The sequence below is a fragment of the Salmo salar genome, chromosome 10, assembly GCF_965601325.2.
Source record: "Salmo salar chromosome 10, fSalSal1, whole genome shotgun sequence".
Taxonomy (NCBI): Eukaryota; Metazoa; Chordata; class Actinopteri; order Salmoniformes; family Salmonidae; genus Salmo; species Salmo salar.
In genome coordinates this window covers 12,436,869-12,458,639 of record NC_138300.1, presented here as the reverse complement: position 1 = coordinate 12,458,639, position 21,771 = coordinate 12,436,869, and the positions used below count along the sequence as shown (strand labels likewise).

The following is a 21,771-nucleotide window of genomic DNA, read 5'->3' as shown; positions in this document are numbered from 1 at the left end:
TGACCTAAGACAGGGAATTTTTACTAGGGTTAAATGTCAGGAATTGTGAAAAACTGAGTTTAAATGTATTTGGCTAAGGTGTATGTAAACTTCCGACTTCAACTGTATTTCTATGAGGAAATTTGATGCATTGGTTCTACCTCAGCCGGCAAAGACCAAAGCAAAAAAGGGGGAAGCTAAACAAACAAACAAATAAATAAATGTTTGTTGACGTCCATAAATCTCCTCCTGTGGTTCGTTCCATTTGTGAAGCCTGTCTCATGATTCTGCCCAGTGGAATATTAAATCAGGCGACTGCGAAGCCGGTGAAATATCTCCTAGCCGAGGCCCTATCGAGAGCTGTTGTGCATTTCCACCGCTGGCCCACGGGGTCTAAAATGAAGTATTGACATTTTAATAAATATTTTTTATTTTCCATCGATCTCCTGCGGGTCACGGCGGGCTATATGCAATCTGTCAGAGAGAGAGAAGGAGACAGAAGAGGGATGGAGAGCGAGCGAGGGGAGGGGGGCAGGCAGGGAGAGGGGTTAAGAAAGTGAGGGGGAGGGAAGAAAAGAGGGATGGAGAGAAAGAGAGAGGGGGTTAGTAGTTGGGAGGGTGGAGATGGGAGGAATAGGTTGAAAGAGTGGAAGAAAGGAAAAGGCGGATGGTGAGAGAGGGAGGCGAGTTAGAAAACAAGTCTTGAGGGTAAAGGAGAGATGGGAGAAAGAGATGAGCGACCGATGCGAGGTGAGGAAATGCCAGGTACGAGAGGACCAAGGAGGCAGAAAGAAGAAAGGATAGACAGGAAAATAACAGATGAAGGATAATATTAGTTTGAAGAGCCAACTTAAAATGTTGCCTCGTTTAAACTCCTGCTGTGCGCAACAGAGCGCACCACCTTTCTAACTGCATTTGATTGAGTGTCTCCCACCCTTTCATGACATTTACAAATATCAAAGTTAAAACAAAAGTTTCACTTGTAAACTTTAGAGTGAAATACTGTTTCACCGAACTTACGTTGAGCATTTATTCATTGTTCACTTGCTTTTACACCACGTTTTGACTAAAACTGTACCCCTGAAATATCATTTTTGCTCGAACAATATTTGGATGGGTTTAAAAAAAACAAAAAATAACATTGACTTCGCACACAAAGGGTGCACTGTGTTGCTTCTGTATCAAAGTAAACTCAATAAAAGTTAAGCATTTATTTTCAGCCAAGTTTCTTGCTCTTGTCGATATTAAAACATACTCCTGAAATAACTAAATGCTCTGACAATAGTGTAGAAAAGTTGTTTTTGTTGACAGACTTTAGACAAAGTCAATACGATGTTTTGATTCTAACACAGCTATTCCCTTCTCTTCTGTTGCAGAAGTGTGTGTACTGCCATAAAAACACCAAGCAGATGTGTGGCGCGTGTATCCAGTGTTCCCACGACAGCTGCTCCACCTCCTTTCATGTCACCTGCGCTCACATCGCCGGCGTGCTCATGAAGCCCGCCGATTGGCCCTACGTGGTGTCCGTCACATGCCACAAGCACAAGAAGACCAATCACAAGGTGCGAGCTGTATTACGCTGTGTGAATAGACATTTGCAAAATGAACAGCTTCTACTTATCTTTATGTTTTGAATGTGTCAGCCTAAGTGTTAGCTTCACTGCTAAGCTATACGGTTCTCAGATTAAATCTCATATGTCACGCTTATGGGTTTCCTGCCAACTGAAATTATCATAAAATATGAAGGCTGTGATCCACTGCTCTAACAACATATAAATAAAATGACAGTAGATAGATTTTAATCAAATATATGATATTTCCCTCGATGTCAAATACTCAAACACCCTTCCTCTCTCTGTCTGTCAAGGCGAGGGCGGGGCCAAGGGGGGAGTTTTCTCTGGGCCAGAAGGTGATTGGTCGGAACAGCGACGGCTGGTTCTACCCCTGCACCATCATCGGCATGGCGTCGCAGACCTTCTACGAGGTCAACTATGATGACGGCTCCTACTGCGACAACTTATTCCCAGAGAACATTGTGGTGAGTTCCACTCTACAGCGCTCTGTGTCTTAATCAAATCAAATCAAAGTTTATTTGTCACATGCGCCGAATACAACAGGTGAAATGAAATGCTTACTTACAAGCCCTTAACCAATAGTGCAGTTCAAGAAGAGTTAAGAAAATATTTACCAAATTAACTAAAGTTAAAAAGTAACACAATAACATAACAATAGCGAGGCTATATACAGGGGGTACCGGTACTGAGTCAGTGTGCGGGGGTACAGGTTAGTTGAGGTAATTTGTACATGTAGGTAGGGGTGATAGATAATAAACAGCGAGTAGCAGCAGTGTACAAAACAAATGGAGGGGGGGGTCAGTGTACCCTCTGTAGTGCCTCAGATGCCGAGCAGTTGCCATACCAGGTGGTGATGCAACCGGTCAGGATGCTCTCGATGGTGCAGCTTTAGAACTTTTTGAGGATCTGGGGACCCATGCCAAATCTTTTCAGTCTCCTGAGGGGGAAAGGTTGTGTCGTGCCCTCTTCACGACTGTCTTGATGTGTTTAGACCATGATAGTTTGTTGGTGATGTGGACACCAAGGAACTTGAAACTCTCAACCCGCTCCACTACAGCCCCGTCAATGTTAATCGTTAAGGTTTAAAATAGTAAGGTGACCATTATATGGTGAAGTGTTGACCTAGTTGACGAACATAACAACAGCAGAGAAAACGAGCTCTTCAGCTCAAAGCCGTGTTTTTAGAGTGGCGAATCGAATGGATATGTTGGATGCGTCAAATCCTAACCTGTTCTCGTCTTCCCTCCACTCATTCCCTCACTTCCCCTCCCTCCCTCTGTCTCCCCTCCTCCAGAGTCATGACTGTCTTCGTAACGGCCCGCCAGAGATGGGCGAGCTGATGTTGGTCCACACCATGGAGGGCAAGGCACTCAACGCCTCCTACGTCAAGGACCACGTCCACAAGCACTACCAGGTGAGTTGTAGCGGTGGCCTCCCATACTCTCCTTTATTCACTCCCTCTCATCAACACACTAGCCCACGAGCCCCGCGGCCGGTCACCAACCATTTACCCGGAGAGCGACTGTAGGCTTAGATACAGGTTTTTGATTCCAGCCCAGCACTAATGTCAAGTTGATTAGTTAGAATCGGGATGTTAGAGCTAGTCTAGTACAGAAAGCCTGTACACCCTGTGTACCGCCACGTGGATCCGAAAGGACTGGAGAGGTATATGGCTTAAAATCCTATCCCGGCCACTTTTGAAGTTTGTAAACATCTGACGTCTAAAAAGCATCACTTTAGTCACAAAGTCTACATTAGCATAGGGCTAAATGGAGTTACTGTATATTATCGTTCTACTACTAGGATGCGCGGACAGGTTAAGAAGAATATATTTCCCCTCAAACCTGTTGTAACTCTTTTGTAGGCTTTATGAAAGGCATTTACATTGATTCCCTATCACTGCACGAGGTTGGTTCTACAGCTCAAGCCTCTTTACGACATAACTTACAACCTACAGGACTTTTACTCCCCAGCACGGTATTTATCTGCATGCGAAAAGGATGGCCGCCCTTGTAGGTTATGGCGGAGGATCTTGATACAGCGGGCATTAAAACGTAAAGTCGAGAGATTTAGCATTTGTTGGCGGCATGTGGGGAATTTATTGGTGCGATGCGCAGAGTGCTTACGAGGTATAAAGCTTAGAGGAGAGGAGGGTGTTCCTGGAATTTTACCGGAGCAATACAACTCCTCAGAAGACACGTGGTGTGTACACACACGTACACACACACGGAGAGAGAGAGAGAGAGAGAAAGAGCCTGTTATATTCATCTCGAAGCAAGTCAGTAGCCTGGTCTTAGCCTTGTGAGCACTTCTGTGCGCTCACACACACTTTCAGCGCTCACACACTCTGAGCTCACACATACTCAGCATGGGCGGTGTGTGATATGACAAGACAAATGCCACACACACTTTTCTGGTTTAGGATCACACAGACCAATCCCTTTTATCAGTGTGTGAGTCTGTGAGTACAGTGTCTTTGGAAAGTATTCAGACCCCTTGACTTTTTTGTTACGTTACAGCCTTATTCTAAAATGGTTTAAATATAATGTTTTACTCAGCAATCAACACAATACCCCATAATGACACTTGGAACCAGGTTTTTAGACATTTTTACAAATGTATAATATTTTTTTTTTTTTTAAATACCTTATTTACATAAGTATTCAGACCCTTTGCTATGAGACTCAAAATTGAGCTCAGGTGCATCCTGTTTCCATTGATCATCCTTGAGATGTTTCTACAACTTGATTGGACTCCACCTGTGGTAAATTCAATTGATTGGACATGATTTGGAAAGGCACACACTTGTCAATAAAAGGCACATAACAGCCCGCTTGGAGTTTGCCAAAAGGCACCTAAAGACTCTTAGACCTTGAGAAACAAGATTCTCTGGTCTGATGAAACCAAGATTGAACTATTTGGCCTGAAAGCCAAGCGTCACGTCTGGAGGAAACCTGGCACCATCCCTACGGTGAAGCATGGTGGTGGCAGCATCATGCTGTGGGGATGTTTTTCAGCGGCTGGGACTGGGAGACTAGTCAGGCTTGAGGCAAAGATAAATGGAGCAAAGTACAGAGAGATCCATGATGAAAACCTGCTCCAGAGCGCTCAGGACCTCAGACTGGGGTGAAGGGTCACCTTCCAACAGGACAACAACCCTAAGCACACAGCCGTGGCTTCGGGACAAGCCTCTTAATGTCCTTGACTCGCCCAGCCAGAGCCCGGACTTGAACTCAATCGAACATCTCTGGAGAGACCTGAAAATAGCTGTGCACCGACGCTCCCCATCCACAACCTGACAGAGCTTGAGAGGAATGGGAGAAACTCCCAAGAAGTCATACCCAAGAAGAAGAAGCCCTGAATAAAGGTTAAAAAAAGGTAAAGGGTCTGAATACTTATGTACTTTTTTTACATTTACAACATTTTCAAAATAACTGTTTTTGCTTTGTCATTATGGGGTATTGTGTGTAGATTGGTATGGGAAAATGTAACAGAATGTGGAAAAGGTCCAGGGGTCTGAATACTTTCCGAATGCAGTGTATGTGAGTTCATGGCTCTGTCTGCGCATGTTTGTGTGTGCGCGTTCTAATCTAGGAGTCTCACTGTGCTTGTATACATGCGTGTTTACGCCTGCCTGCATTCTCACTAGTCTATTTTTCTGTTTGCACAGCAGACCAAAATCCTGTTTTTCAGGTGTTATTTCCAACATAACCACAACACTTTCAGAAGAAGAAAAAAACGACTTCTCAAAAAGTGTATTTTTTTTCCCCCCGCTTCCGTGTCCCTCCCTGTCTTACTGGCGGTGAGATGTCTGTGTGAGCTGGCGCTAAGAAGCTGTTAAAAACATCTCTCCAGCTGGTGCCTGTGTCAGGGTGGCGAGCGCGACCTTGTCTCGTAGCCGTCACCACCCAAAGGGCCTCTCACTCACTCATTCACTCACAGACTCACGCACACACACCAAAGTTTTCAAAATGCATACTCTCTCCAGCTCATTCCAAAGTGGTGGGTAACGAGCTGATAACCTGCCTACCATTGCCTACAGTGAGGGGGAAAAAGTATTTGATCCCCTGCTGATTTTGTATGTTTGCCCACTGACAAAGAAATTATCAGTCTATAATTTTAATGGTAGGTTTATTTGAACAGTGAGATACAGAATAACAACAAAAAAATCCAGAAAAACGCATGTCAAAAATGTTATAAATTGATTTGCATTTTAATGAGGGAAATAAGTATTTGACCCCTCTGCAAAACATGACTTAGTACTTGGTGGCAAAACCCTTGTTGGCAATCACAGAGGTCAGACGTTTCTTGTAGTTGGCCACCAGGTTTGCACACATCTCAGGAGGGATTTTGTCCCACTCCTCTTTGCAGATCTTCTCCAAGTCATTAAGGTTTCGAGGCTGACGTTTGGCAACTCGAACCTTCAGCTCCCTCCACAGATTTTCTATGGGATTGGCCACTCCAGGACCTTAATGTGCTTTCTTGAGCAGGGGGACCTTGCGGGCGCTGCAGGATTTCAGTCCTTCACGGTGTAGTGTGTTACCAATTGTTTTCTTGGTGACTATGGTCCCAGTTGCCTTCAGATTATTGACAAGATCCTCCCGTGTAGTTCTAGGCTGATTCCTCACCGTTCTCATGATCATTGCAACTCCCGAGGTGAGATCTTGCATGGAGCCCCAGGCCGAGGGAGATTGACAGTTCTTTTGTGTTTCTTCCATTTGCGAATAATCGCACCAACTGTTGTCACCTTCTCACCAAGCTGCTTGGCGATGGTCTCGTAGCCCATTCCAGCCTTGTGTAGGTCTACAATCTTGTCCCTGACATCCTTGGAGAGCTCTTTGGCCAAGACCAATGTGGAGAGTTTGGAATCTGATTGATTGATTGCTTCTGTGGACAGGTGTCTTTTATACAGGTAACAAACTGAGATTAGGAGCACTCCCTTTAAGAGTGTGCTCCTAATCACAGCTCGTTACCTGTATAAAAGACACCTGGGAGCCAGAAATCTTTCTGATTGAGAGGGGGTCAAATACTTATTTCCCTCATTAAAATGCAAATCAATTTATAACATTTTTGACATGTGTTTTTCTGGATTTTTTTGTTGTTATTCTGTCTCTCACTGTTCAAATAAACCTACCATTAAAATTATAGACTGATCATTTTTTTGTCAGTGGGCAAACATACAAAATCAGCAGGGGATCAAATACTTTTCCCTCACTGTATGTAATAGAATGGGGAATGGCTGTGTGCTTAAGGTCGTTGTCCTGTTGGAAGGTGAACCTTCGCCCTAGTCTTCATCAACTTTTTATAAAACCTTTTTTTGTTTTTTTTTCCCACTCTCTTGCATCTCTCTTTCTCTATTTCCATCTCTCTTTTCTCTCTCCTCTTCTCCACTATTCAGGTGGAGTTCCAGGATGAGTCACAGTTGTTACTGAAGCAAACAGAGATCCACTCGCTGGAGCAGGACCTACCCAAAAGGGTCTGCGCCCGCCTGGTACGAGATCACCTGGCACCCACCTACTAGGGCTGGGGAGAAGGAAGCAGGGATGGGCTGGGGAGAAGGAAGCAGGGATGGGCTGGGGAGAAGAAAGCAGGTGGGGTTTGGGGGAGAGGATGGCAGGAGTGGGCTGGGGGAGAGGAAGGCAGGAGTGGGATGGGCTGGGGGAGAGGAAGGCTGGGCTGGGTGAGAGGAAGGTAGTGCTGGGCAGGACTAGGGGAGAGGAAGGCTTGGGGAAAGGGAGACGGGTGGGCTGGGGGAAAGGGAGACACGGGTGGGCTGGGGGAAAGGGAGACACGGGTGGGCTGGTGGGGCAGGAGACGGGTGGGCTGGGGGAAAGGGAGACACGGGTGGGCTGGTGGGGCAGGAGACGGGTGGGCTGGGGGAAAGGGAGACACGGGTAGGCTGGGGGAAAGTGAGATGGGTGGGCTGGGGGAAAGGGAGATGGGGGCGGGTGGGCTGGGGGAAAGGGAGATGGGGGCGGGTGGGCTGGGGGGGAAAGGGAGACGGGTGGGCTGGGGGAAAGGGAGACACGGGTAGGCTGGTGGGGCAGGAGACGGGTAGGCTGGTGGAAAGGGAGACGGGTGGGCTGGGGGAAAGGGAGATGGGGGCGGGTGGGCTGGGGGGGGCGGGAGACGGGTGGGCTGGGGGAAAGGGAGATGGGGGCGGGTGGGCTCGGGGGGCGGGAGACGGGTGGGCGGGGGGAAAGGGAGACGGGTGGGCTGGGGGAAAGGGAGATGGGGGCGGGTAGGCTGGGGGGGCGGGAGACGGGTGGGCTGGGGGGGCGGGAGACGGGTGGGCTGGAGAAAGGAAATTGGTGCGTGTATAATATTATTGCACACTACGTTATGATGCTCAGTTCAGTCATGGCTGTGCTGAGACCTATAAAAATGTACCTCCCACCGTATGTACAGTGCATCTGGAAAGTATTCAGACCCCTTATTCTAAAATTGATTAAATAGTTTCTTCCCCTCATCAATCTACACACAATACCCCATAATGACATAGCAATAACAGGTTTTTAGAATTTAGTGCAAATAAAATAAAAACCTATCTCATTTACATAAGTATTCAGATCCTTTACTCAGGACTTTGTTGAAGCGCCTTTGGCAGCTACTACATCCTCGAGTCTTCTTGGGTATGACACTGCAAGCTTGGAGAACCTGTATTTGGGGAGTTTCTCCCATTCTTCTCTGCAGATCCTCTCAAGCTCTGTCAGGTTGGATGGGGAGCGTCGCTGCACAGCTATTTTCAGGTCTCTCCAGAGATGTTCGATTGGGTTCAAGTCCGGGCTCTGGCTGGGTAACTCAAGGACATTCAGAGACTTGTCCCGAAGCCACTCCTGCGTTGTCTTGGCTGTGTGCTTAAGGTCGTTGTCCTGTTGGAAGGTGAACCTTCACCCTAGTCTGAGGTCCTGCTCTGGAGCAGCTTTTCATCAAGGATCTCTCTGTGCTCTGTTCATCGATCCTCGATCCTGACTAGTCTCCCAGTCCCTGCCGCTGAAAAACATCCCCACAGCATGATGCTGCCACCACCATGCTTCACTGTAGGGATGGGTCCATGCACTGTCAACTGTGGGACCTTTTATAGACAGGTGTGTGTCTTTCCAAATCATGTCCAATCAATTGAATTTACCACAGGTGGACACCAATGAAGTTGTACAAATATTTCAAGGATGATCAATGGAAACAGGATGCACCTGATTTCAATTTCGAGTCGTATAGCAAAGGGTCTGAATACTTATGTAAATAAGGTATGTTTTGAATTTTTATAGATTTGCAAAAATGTCTGAAAACCTGTTTTTGCTTCGTTGTTATGGGAATATTGTGTGTAGATTGATGAGGAAAAATATATATCCATTTTATAATGAAGCTGTAATGTAACTTTCCGAATGCACTGTAAATAAACTATGTTCAGATACTTATGACTTTTTTAAATGGGGGGACTAAATATATAAAGTGCTTTCATTTCTAAATGATGAAACAGATATGTATGAAAATACCCTCAAATAAAGGGTGTCATTCTGTGCTGTCGCCTCATATGAAACATTTGATCTCGAATCCAAAGTCCTGGAGTACAAAGACAAAATTAAATGTCAGCTTCTCTGTCCAAATGCATAAGGCGGGGAGTTGTACATACTGTGTATATACAAAAGTATGTGGACACCCCTTCAAATTAGTGGATTTGGCTGTTTCAGCCACATCAGTTGCTGACACGTATAAAATTGAGCACACCGCCATGCATTATCCATAGGTCAACGTTGGCAGTAGAATTGCCTTACTGAAGAGCTCAGTGACTTTCAACGTGACACCATCATAGGATGCCACCTTTCCAACAAGTCAGTCTGTCAGTTTTCTGCCCTACTGGAGCTGCCCTGGTCAACTGTAAGTGCTGTTATTGTGAAGTGGAAACGTCTAGGAGCAACAACGGCTCAGCCACAAAGTGGTAGGCCACACAAGCTCACAGAATGGGACTACCGGGTGCTGAAGCGTGTAGTGCATAAAATTGTCTGTCTTCGGTTGCAACACTCACTACCGAGTTCCAAACTGCCTCTGGAAGCATCGTCAGCACAAGAACTGTTCGTCGGGAGCTTTATGAAATGGGTTTCCATGGCCGAGCAGCCGCACACAAGCCTAAGATCACCATGCGCAATGTTACACGTCAGCTGGAGTGGTGTAAAGCTCGCCACCATTTGACTCTGGAGCAGTGAAAACATGTTCTCTGGAGTAATGAATCACGCTTCACCATCTGGCAGTCCGACAGACTAATTTGGGTTTGGCGGATGCCAGGAGAACGCTACCTGCCTCAATGTATAGTGCCAACTGTAAAGTTTGGTGGAATAATGGTCAGGGGATGTTTTTCATGGTTCGGGCTAGGCCCCTTAGTTCCAGTGAAGGGAAATCTTAACGCTACAGCATACAATTACATTGTAGATGATTCTGTGCTTCCAACTTTGTGGCAACAGTTTGGGGAAGGCTCTTTCCTATTTCAACATGACAATGCCTCCGTGCACAAGGCGAGGTCCATACAGAAATGGTTTGTCGAGATCGGTTTTGGAAGAACCTGACTGGCCTGCACAGAGCCCTGACCTCAACCCCATCGAACACCTTTGGGACGAATTGGAACGCCGACTGCAAGCCAGGCCTAATCGCCCAACATCAGTGCCCGACCTCACTAATGTTCTTGTTGTTTAAAGAAGCAAGTCCCCGCAGCAACATCTAATTGAATGCCTTCAAAGAAGAGTGGAGTCTGTTATAGCAGCGAAGGGGGTACCAACTCCAAACTAATGCCCATGATTTTGGAATTAGATGTTTGAGGAGCAGGTGTCCACATACTTTTGGTCATGTCGTGTGCTTTACTTGATGCTCCTGACTTAAAAATGAGAAACATACATGCTTACAGTTTGGTTGAAAAGGTTGTAGTGGTTTGGATGGTGTAGGGGCAAAGGTATGGAAGAAGGGATTGTATCGACTTCATGCCACTGTTTTAATCATAAGCTGTATCTTACCTCTCCAGGCAATACCAACCCAGGAAGGTGTTAGGTCAGGAGATGAACCACAGGCAGCCAAGCGGCCTCGCCTCCCTGCTCCTCACCCCCCACCTCAAGCCGCCATGGATTCAACGCAGCAGCACCTCGGATGCCACCCCCCAGCTACAGCCCCAGCACCTCACAGTATTACACCCACCACCCCCAGCCATGCGCCTGCTCCCACCAACACTGACATCAGTGCCCCTACCCTCACACAGGCTCTGGCAATACCCATCCCCGAGCCCACCCTTAACCCAATGCCCGCTCTCCCTAACCGCTGTCTCGCTGACCATCTCCCAGCCGCCCCCCTGCTGCCCCTGTCTCCAGACATGCCCTCCCAGCACCAGGGCGAAGTCTACACGCCTAGCTCCAGCTACGTATCCTACATGGAGACTCTGCTCAATGCACATTTCCCCCCTCAGGAAGAGGGCCCCGGCCCCCTGTTTTAATGAGACACACCACTCAGCAGTGCTAGCTAGGCTCACAGGAGCTAAGCTAATGCTATGAAAGCAAACTTAATCTATGCTAACGGGAGCTAGCGGAGACGAAGCTAACGGAGGCTAGCTAATGGACAGTAGCATCCGCTAAACAGGAGCTGAAAACACGGCGCAGAGGAAGCACTCTTCAGTTGCATGTCTTTTTTTCATTAGAATTTTCTCACTGTGGTGATGGGCAGCTCCTGGAACTGCAGCGGAAGAGGAGGCTTCTTTCCCACCTCCGTATCTTTTCCATTGTGCAAGACACAATGTATAGACATGAATAGACTCTCGTGAGCATCAACGCCGTACCTCTCTACATCCATTTATTTACCCATTTCCCACACTTTTACAGAAAGGAGAAACCCGTCATATGGGCACGTGACGTCAGCAGTCTACGTGCATCAGCTTTTTGAGTTGTTCTATAAAACCAGCTACAAGTCTTTTTTAAAAGAAGCCTAACAATAAAACGGAAAATCAAATGGACAGAATATTTGTGTACAGTTTCAATAATGTATTTTTTTTTGTTTTTGCGAGAGGTCCTGGGAAAAGGGTGGGGGTGTATTACGGGGGTTTCACAAGTATTTAAATGTCTTAGTCACATATTGATATAAAATATTTGTACAAAGAAAAACATGTTCAATGCAACCATGGTAGTTGCACTTTACCATAAATTTGTCTGCAGAACCATTGAATTTTGTGAAGATGTGTTGCAGTAGTTACGAATGTGACCTTGTGTCGACTAAACCCAAAATGGTCATACACAAATGGCCGTATACAAACGGCTCACGTTTTCCAACTCCAGAACTTCTTCTCTGGGCTTGTTTTGTAGCATTCTTCGTAAAATGTCAAATCAATGTTACTATTCAAATTTTGTCTGTCTGTATGACTATTCTTTCTATGTTTATTTTGTGAATATATTAACTAACCTCACGAGGTGACAGAGAAAATGGTTTGATTATCAAATTGTGATCCTTATTTTTTGAGATTTTAGAACCATAAATTCAGTTTCTACTCCGGTGAAGAAATAAGGAATTTTCAAATGGTGTGTTGACTCTTTATATAGGTGCTGTAAGGTGTCCTGGACTACTGAGGAAGCATGTTTCTCATACCCTTAGTCACATTGTACATATTGCAAGCCTTGTGTATGTGAATCAAATCTGTCAATGTCATACTAGCCATTTCGTTGAACTGTTAAAGAGGCTTTATTTCATAGGAATTAAACAGAGTTGCAATGATTACTAGCTTCCACTGTGTTCCTTTCCTTTTTCATGTTTAGAAACTCTCTCTTGTCCCTCTCTCCTCCACCATCTGTCCGTCCTTGCTCATCCTGCGCACCACTCCCCTTCCCTGCAGGCCGCTACGGTTTTGACTTTGCTCTAATGGTGCGATTGAGCACAGTGGAGGTATAACTACAGCTATTACTGCCCCCCCTGTCCTCCTCTGGCAACAACACAACCCGAATCCCAAAGACGAGGCTAATGTTTAAAGCAGGGGAAAAGTGTTCCACAGCCCATTGAGGTCACTATTGATTCTTACTGCCCATAGGTGTAGTTCTAATGAGAAGAGAGACAGTGACTGTTCCTCATCTGCCAGTTGTGGCTTGCTGTCTGATTCTCTACCCTTCTCCAAAACTGTGCACTCGTACATTTCCCCTCTCATCGATTCTAAAAGGAATGGACTGGTGTAAGGAATATGGTGGAAACTCCCTCCAGCCATGCTTGCACCAATCCGATAGCTTTAAATGCATGGGGGGAGTGAGGAAGTGCACACTTCTGGATAAAGGGTAGAGAATAAGAAGGCAACCAGTCTCAACATCTCTAAAATGCCTTCTTCTAGAGTTCCACCACAAAGGGCAGCTATTGCTGCGTTTACACAGCTAGCCCAATTCGGATATTTTTTTCACACACATTTTGACCAATCAGATCAGCTCCGAAAAAGATCTGATGTTAAAAGCTCTGATGTGATTGGTTAATATCAGAATTTGGCTGCCTGTGTAAACGCAGTCTATGGTTCTTACACTGTGAGGTCACAGATATTCCTCCAAAAAATGTAGAGGTAGTAATGTAGATGGTTTGCTCTAGCCCCATGTATTATTGAATACAGTTGAGTACATTTCAAGTACTCTGAAATGTTGCCCCAGTTCAAGGATGGTAACCACAATCACCAGAATATGGTCAAAGCAGAGAAAGAAGACCGTATGAATAGGATCTAGTTAACAGATATGCAGTGCCTTCAGACAGAATTCATACCCCTTGATTTATTCCACATTTTGTTACAGCTTGAATTCAACATTTATTTTTCACCCATCTACACACAATACCCCATAATGACAGTGAAAACATGTTTTTATACATTTTGTTTTGCAAATTAATAGAAAATAAAATGCATAAATATCTAATTTACATAAGTATTCACATCCCTGAGTCAATACTTTGTAGAAGCACATTTGGCAGCAATTACAGCTGTGAGTCTTTCTGGGTAAGTCTCTAAGAGCTTTCCACACCTGGATTGTGCAACATTTGCCCATTATTATTTTCAAAATTCTTCAAGCTCTGTCAAATTGGTTATTGATCATTGCTAGGCAACCATTTTCAGGTCTTGCCATAGATTTACAAGTAGATTTAAGTCAAAACTGTAACTCAGCCACTCAGGAACATAACACGTTGTAGTCAGGACAAAAAGTTAGTTGCTTTGCCACATTTTTTGCCTTGTTGCAAACAGGATGAACATTTTGGAATATTTTTATTCCGTACAGGCTTTCTTCTTTTCACTCTGTCAATTATTAAAAATAAAAAAATTCACCTTTATTTTTATTTAACCAGGTAGGCAAGTTGAGAACAGGTTCTCATTTACAATAGCGACCTGGCCAAGATAAAGCAAAGCAGTTCGACATGCAACAACACAGAGTTACACATGGAGTAAAACAAACATACAGTCAATAGTACAGTAGGAAAATAAGTCTATATACAATGTGAGCAAATGAGGTGAGATAAGGGAGGTAAAGGCAAAAAAGGCCACGGTGGCAAAGTAAATACAATATAGCAAGTAAAACACTGGAATGGTAGATTTGCAGTGGAAGAAAGTGCAAAGTAGAAATATAAATAATGGGGTGCAAAGGAGCAAAATAAATAAATACAGTAGGGGAAGAGGTAGTTGTATGGGCTAAATGATAGATGGGCTATGTACAGGTGCAGTGATCTGTGAGCTGCTCTGACAGCTGATGCTTAAATCTAGTGAGGGAGATAAGTGTTTCCAGTTTCAGAGATTTTTGTAGTTCGTTCCAGTCATTGGCAGCAGAGAACTGGAAGGAGAGACGGCCAAAGGAGGAATTGGCTTTGGGAGTGACCAGAGAGATATACCTGCTGGAACGTGTGCTACAGGTGGGTGCTGCTATGGTGACCAGTGAGCGGAGATAAGGTGGGACTTTACCTAGCAGGGTCTTGTAGATGACCTGGAGCCAGTGGGTTTGGCGACGAGTATGAAGCGAGGGCCAGCCAACGAGAGCGTACAGGTCGCAGTGGTGGGTAGTATATGGGGATTTGGTGACAAAACGGATGGCACTGTGATAGACTGCATCCAGTTTATTGAGTAGGGTATTGGAGGCTATTTTGTAAATGAAATCGCCCGAAGTCGAGGATCGGTAGTATGGTCAGTTTTACGAGGGTATGTTTGGCAGCATGAGTGAAGGATGCTTTGTTGCGAAATAGGAAGCCAATTCTAGATTTAACTTTGGATTGGAGATGTTTGATGTGAGTCTGGAAGGAGAGCTTACAGTCTAACCAGACACCTAGGTATTTGTAGTTGTCCACATATTCTAAGTCAGAACCGTCCAGAGTTGTGATGCTGGACGGGCGGGCAGGTGCAGGCAGCGATCAGTTGAAGAGCATGCATTTAGTTTTACTTGTATTTAAGAGCAGTTGCAGGCCACGGAAGGAGAGTTGTATGGTATTGAAGCTCGTCTGGAGGGTTTTTAACACAGTGTCCAAAGAAGGGCCAGAAGTATACAGAATGGTGTCGTCTGCGTAGCGGTGGATCAGACACTCACCAGCAGCAAGAGCAACATCATTGATGTATACAGAGAAAAGAGTTGGCCCAAGAATTGAACCCTGTGGCACCCCCATAGAGACTACCGGAGGCCTGGACACCAGGCCATCCGATTTGAACTCTATCAGAGAAGTAGTTGGTGAACCAGGCGAGGCAATCATTTGAGAAACCAAGGCTATTGAGTCTGCCGATGAGGATGTGGTGATTGACAGAGTCGAAAGCCTTGGCCAGGTCAATGAATACGGCAGCACAGTATTGTTTCTTATCGATGGCGGTTACGATATCGTTTAGGACCTTGAGCATGGCTGAGGTGCACCCATGACCAGCTCTGAAACCAGATTGCATAGCGGAGAAGGTGCGGTGGGTTGTAGTATTGTGGAGTAACTAAAGTAATACTGCAAAACATGTTGCGGCGCAATTCACTTTTTGTCCTGAAATACAGTGTTATGTTTGGGGCAAATACAACACATTACTGAGTACCACTCTCCATATGTTCAAGCATAGTGGTGGCTGCACCATGTTATGGATATGCTTGTAATTGTTAAGGACACAGGAGTTTTTCAGGATAAATAATACACGAAATGGGGCTAAGCACATGCTAAATCCTAGAGGAAAACCTGGTTTGGTCTGCTTTTCACCAGACAATGGGAGATAAATTTGTCTTTCAGCAGGACAATACACTAAAATAAAAGGCCAAATCTACACTGGAGTTGCTTACCAAGAAGACAGCGAATGTTCCTGAGTGGCCAAGTTACAGTTTCGACTTAAATCTACTTGACCATTTATTTAACCTTTATTTTACTAGGTAAGTTGACTGACAACACAATCTCATTTAGAGCAACGACCTGGTGAATCGTTACAGGAGAGGGGATGAATGAGCCAATTGGGAGCTGGGGGTGATTAAGTGACCATGATGGTGGCCATGAGGGCCAGATTGGGAATTTAGCCAGGACACCAGAGTTAACACCCATACTCTTACGATAAATGCCATGGGATCTTTAGTGATCACAGAGAGTAATTACACCCGTTTAACATCCCATCCGAAAGACAGCACCCTACACAGGGCAATGTGCCCAATCACTGCCCCGGGGCATTGGGATATATAGTTCATTTTCAATAAATACTTCACAATGTATTTTTTTTTTTACTTTGTCGTTATAGGGTATTGTGTGTAGATGGGTGAGAATTGTTTTTGATTTAATCATTTTGAATTCAGGCTGTAACACAACAAAATGTGGAACAAGTCAAGGGGTATCAATACTTTCTGACGGCACTTTATATTGTATATGACATGATGAGACATGAGTTGTGAATTATGGGATCCCTCTCTTCTCACTACAGCAATATTGATTATGTGCTTGCACTGTGACAAATGAACATCTTTAGAAAACCATTTGGAGATGTTTGAGTGAGGGTCCCCTAGGTCCTGGCATGTCTTCACTGAGTACAGATGAAAATGATTCGTCTTGACTTGCTTCAAATTTGCCTCTTCATATTTTGATGCTCTCTTCAGCAGTGACATTTGTAGTGAGTGGATTCAAATATTTATGCTGGTTTCAAACTGCAATAAGTTTGTCATTATACAAAGGATGAACCCAACACCGCGCCACATGGCACGTTTGAGAATGTAGTAGATGTCAAACGCAATTGAAAGTTATATTAACATCTGCTCACTGAAGGGATGAAGGAAAACAGTACTATTTGTCCCTTTCAGTCCACACTCATTTACCCCTATGAAGGTTCATATAAATAAATAAATAAAACGTTCATCCTGTTAAAGTAATTGCAGAGCTGGTACATCCCCAGCGCAAAGCAGGACTGAGAGCGCCACTTTGGAATGTTAATAGCTGTGCCGTTACAGAGGGTGACTCAGCTTTGGCATCGACATCTATGTGTGTGTGCGTCTGGAGGATTTGTCACCGTGAGTCCCCCCGACCCCCATCGTGTTCTGCCAACCCTCTGCAGCCCCCCACCCCACCCCACCCAGTATACCAGCTATAATTAGAAACCCTAGCTCACATCAAACAGCTAAAACCACCCTCGCCCGTCCAACACCCCTCGCCCGTCACACCGAGAGAGGGGGTCACTCTGTGGAGACCTCATCCCCCTCGGTACGTCAGCCGGCTTTTCATCTGGCGACATCAAAACAAGTTTCTTTCTGTGTAATGTCAGACGAGCAGGGCCACACGAGGAGAAGGAACCTTCCAGCTAGACAACGACTTCAAAAGATCAGGGTTCAATAAATCCTCTCACTTCGCAGGGCGAGATGTGGCAGAGAGAGGGGGGAAAAAAAGCAGCAGTCACTGCACTAGCATTTCTTTCAGGTTTCTGGTGCCAATAAAATTTGCTCTTCCTGTTCACTTTCATTTGGGCTTTAACAACATCAACAACAAAAAAATCTAAATCAAATATATTTATATAGCCCTTCTTACATCAGCTGATATCTCAAAGTGCTGTACAGAAACCCAGCCTAAAACCCCAAACATCAAGCAATGCAGGTGTAGAAGCATGGTGGCTAGGAAAAACTCCCTAGAAAGGCCCAAACCTAGGAAGAAACCTAGAGAGGAACCAGGCTATGAGGGGTGGCCAGTCCTCTTCTGGCTGTGCCGGGTGGAGATTATAACAGAACATGGCCAAGATGTTCAAATGTTCATAAATGACCAGCATGGTCAAATAATAATAATCACAGTAGTTGTCGAGGGTGCAACAAGTCAGCATCTCAAGAGTAATGTCAGTTGGCTTTTCATAGCCGATCATTGTGAGTATCTCTACTGCTCCTGCTGTCTCTAGAGAGTTGAAAACAGCAGGTCTGGGACAGGTAGCACGTCCGGTGAATAGGTCAAGGTTCCATAGCCGCAGGCAGAACAGTTGAAACTGGAGCAGCAGCACGGCCAGGTGGAGTCATCATGTCAGGTAGTCCTGAGGCATGGTCCTAGCGCTCAGGTCCTCCGAGAGAGAGAAAGAAAGAAAGAAAGAAAGAAAGAAAGAAAGAAAGAAAGAAAGAAAGAAAGAAAGAAAGAAAGAAAGAAGAGAGAAAGAAAGAGAGAATTAGAGAGAGCATACTTAAATTCACACAGGACACCGGATAAGACAGGAGAAATACTCCAGATATAAAAGACTGACCCTAGCCCCCCGACACATAAACTACTGCAGCATAAATACTGGAGGCTGAGACAGGAGGGGTCAGGAGACACTGTGGCCTCATCCGATGATACCCCCGGACAGGGCCAAACAGGAAGGATATAACTTTGCCAAAGCACAGCCCCCACACCACTAGAGGGATATCTTCAACCACCAACTTACCATCCTGAGACAAGGCCGAGTATAGCCCACAAAGATCTCCGCCACGGCACAACCCAAGGGGGGGGGGGGGGGGGCGCCAACCCAGACAGGAAGACCACGTCAGTGATTCAACCCACTCAAGGGACGCACCCCAACATGACCAGAATGGGAATGTGGCACATACCAATGGTTTCTGATTTTAGCTGTGACATGGTTAGCACAGAGACAGACAGGGCGAGGGACACAGCAGATGTCACAATACCTATACTAGACAACGTCCATACACCCCTTATTTATATACCCCCTAAAGTGTGTATGGGGTAGGTGATAAGCTACCCCCTCTTAAGGGTTAAGAGGTCGATTTGGCACTGGATGCCTCTGTGTACAGTATAGGGTTGTCAAGTGCCTACTATGTATCACATTGATAAGTCTCCCTCTCTCCACAGTCCACACACAGGGCGACATGGAATCGTGATTTTGGGAAAACTGCATACATTTGGAACCAACAGCTCCTCGCATCTGCACAGTTGGGTGATATTGTGACGAAACACAAAGTACAGACGGGAAGCAAGGCTGGTTCTAAGATCATAACATGTTCTATTAAAAAGATAAGCGGCGCTCGATGTGAGCCGCATCTTAGGGGACTGCCATAAGCAGACTTGTGCAACACAGATGTTAAGACTAGTCTTCACAAACCCACAGCAGTCTCTTGTAGTAGAAACACCAAGTTGTTTATGCATTAGGCCTACATTTCCAAACAAATGACGTACAAAGACGAGCAATGATACCAGCACTTTTGTTCACATTAGCGTTAAGGGGATCAATCTCTCGTCAATCTCTCGTTATTTAAGTAAACACCATGATGCTTCAACAATTATTACCAATTGTAAATACAAATCCTAGGGGCTTAATAACAGTTCAATATTCAGTCTAAATATATTGCTGTAGGGCAGCCTAGCCCCTAATTGACTCCTATCAACCGAATGCAAGTATTCCTTTGTGTTGTCTTAGGAATGCTGCATCATCTGATGCAGCACCATCAGTCTCCTTCTTGGTCAAATAGTCCTTACACAGCCTGGAGGTGTGTTTTGGGTCATTGTACTGTTGAAAAACAAATTATAGTCCCACTAAGGGCAAACCAGATTGGTTGGCGTATTGCTGCAGAATGCTGTGGTAGCCATGCTGGTTAAGTGTGCCTTGTATTCTAAATAAATCACTGACAGTGTCACCAGCAAAGCAACCCCACACACCTCCTCTTCCATGCTTCACGGTGGGAACTACACATGCAGAGATCATCCGTTCACCTACTCTGCGTCTCACAAAGACACGGCGTTTGGAACCAAAAATGTCACATTTGGACTCATCAGACCAAAGGACAGATTTCTACCGGTCTAATGTCCATTGCTCGTGTTTCTTGGCCCAATCAAGTCTCTTCTTTTTATTGGTGTCCTTTAGTAGTGGTTTCTTTGCAGCGATTCGAACATGAAGGCCTGATTCACACAGTCTCCTCTGAACAGTTGATGTTGAGATGTGTCTGTTACTTGAACTCTGTGAAGGATTTATTTGGGCTGCAATCTGAGGTGCAATTACCTCTAATGAACGTCTCCTCTGCAGCATAGATAACCCTGGGTCTTCCTTTCCTGTGGCAGTCCTCATGAGAGCCTGTTTCATCATATTGCTTGATGGTTTTTGCAACTGCACTTGAAGAAACTTTCAAAGTTCTTGACATTTTCTGTATTGACTGACCTTCATCTCTTAAAGTGATGATAGACTGTTGTTACTCTTTGCTTATTTGAGCTGTTCTTGCCATAATATGGACTTGGTCTTTTACTAAATAGGACTATCTTCTGTATACCACCCCTACCTTGTCACAACACAACTGATTGGCTCAAACGCATTAAGAAGGAAAGAATTCCACAAATTAACTTTTAACAAGGCACACCTGTTAATTGAAATGCATTCCAGGTGACTACCAAATGAAGCTGGTTGAGAGAATGTCAAGAGCGTGCAAAACTGTCATCAAGGCAAAGGGTGGCTACTTTAAAGAATCTCAAATATAACATTTTTTATTACTACATGATTCCATATGTGTTATTTCATATTTTTGATGTCTTCAATATTATTCTACAATGTAGAAAATAGTAAAAATAAAGAAACCCCTTGAATTAATAGGTGTGTCCAAACATTTGGTACTATATAAATACGTATATATCAAATATTACCACACTACATGGCTCTAGTCTAGTCTTGACACCGTTTCCTTTTGTCATATAGAGAATTTAAAAGACTGAATCTGAAATTGATCACACAGAAAGACAATCTCTAAAGATCTAGCCTGGGGGAACAAGAAACAATAATTCCCTTCAGTCTACGAGGAAGCCTTGAGGCTAAGCACCAACTATCCTTATATCTCTCTGGGTGGTATTGAGCAAGAGAGGCCACTTCAGATATAATTGACCTGCAACTCCTGAGCTCCATTTAACATCTGCTTAAAAAATGTATGTACAGTACAGTACTAACAGTAACTACATCAAACGACAGGCCAATAGAGTATAACACTACAGACAAGACTGCAGTTTTTGGGAAGTTTGACATTTTTGAGTCATATCAAACTAGTAGGCTCAGCAGAAAAACAGGGGAGTAATGGGGTTTCAGATGTTTTCGGAAGATGAGCAGGGACTCTGCTGTCCTAGCTTCAGGGGGAAGCTGGTTCTACCATTGGGGTGCCAGGACAGAGAAGAGCTTGGACTGGGTTGGACAGGAGCTGCGCTCCCATAGGGGTGGGAGGGCCAAGAGACCAGAGGTGGCAGAACGGAGTGCTCAGGTTGGGGTGTAGGGTTTGAGCATAGCCTGAAGGTAAGAAGGGGCCGTTTCTCTTGCTGCTCCATAGGCAAGTACCATGGTCTTGTAGTGGATGCAAGCTTCGACTGGAAGCTCAGATAATTTATGAGAAACTTGGAGCCCTACCAAGTGGACAAACAGAACCAGAACTGCTTGAGATGCCGATAGAACCACACACAACCCTTTTCCAGCAACTTCTCACCTGCCTTGAGAAGAGGGACGAAGACCTCAAGCAGGAGTTCCGGGGCTTATGACAATCTATCCTCACAGCTCCTCACCAAGCGGAACTCGTCAGTGAGAGTCCAAGATTGGGTCTGCGGCACCAATCTGGGGAAGTGTACCAAAAAATGTCTGCAGCATTGAAGGTCCCCAAGAACACAGTGGCCTCTATCATTCTTAAATGGATGAAGTTTGGAACCACCAGGACTCTTCCTAGTGCTGGTCACCCAGTCAAACTGAGCAATCGGGGGAGAAGGGCCTTGGTCAGGGAGGTGACCAAGAACCCGACGGTCACTCTGACAGAGCTCCAGACTTCCTCTGTGGAGATGG

General features: G+C 45.1%; 1 protein-coding gene across 5 annotated transcripts in view; it reads left to right on the top strand.

The window, feature by feature from the left end:
- LOC101448002 (lysine-specific demethylase 4B) overlaps positions 1-12,291 on the top strand; it is a 92,414-nt gene extending 80,123 nt beyond the window's left edge. For all 5 annotated transcript variants that reach the window (XM_045687321.2, XM_014215844.3, XM_045687322.2 and 2 more), the window contains exons 18-22: positions 1,356-1,541; positions 1,847-2,017; positions 2,848-2,967; positions 6,952-7,044; positions 10,564-12,291. In XM_045687321.2, the coding sequence (XP_045543277.2) occupies positions 1,356-1,541; positions 1,847-2,017; positions 2,848-2,967; positions 6,952-7,044; positions 10,564-11,025 (1,032 nt within the window). In that variant the 3' untranslated portion in view covers positions 11,026-12,291. The remainder of the gene's footprint in view (positions 1-1,355; positions 1,542-1,846; positions 2,018-2,847; positions 2,968-6,951; positions 7,045-10,563) is intronic.
- The last annotated feature ends 9,480 nt before the right edge of the window (positions 12,292-21,771 follow it).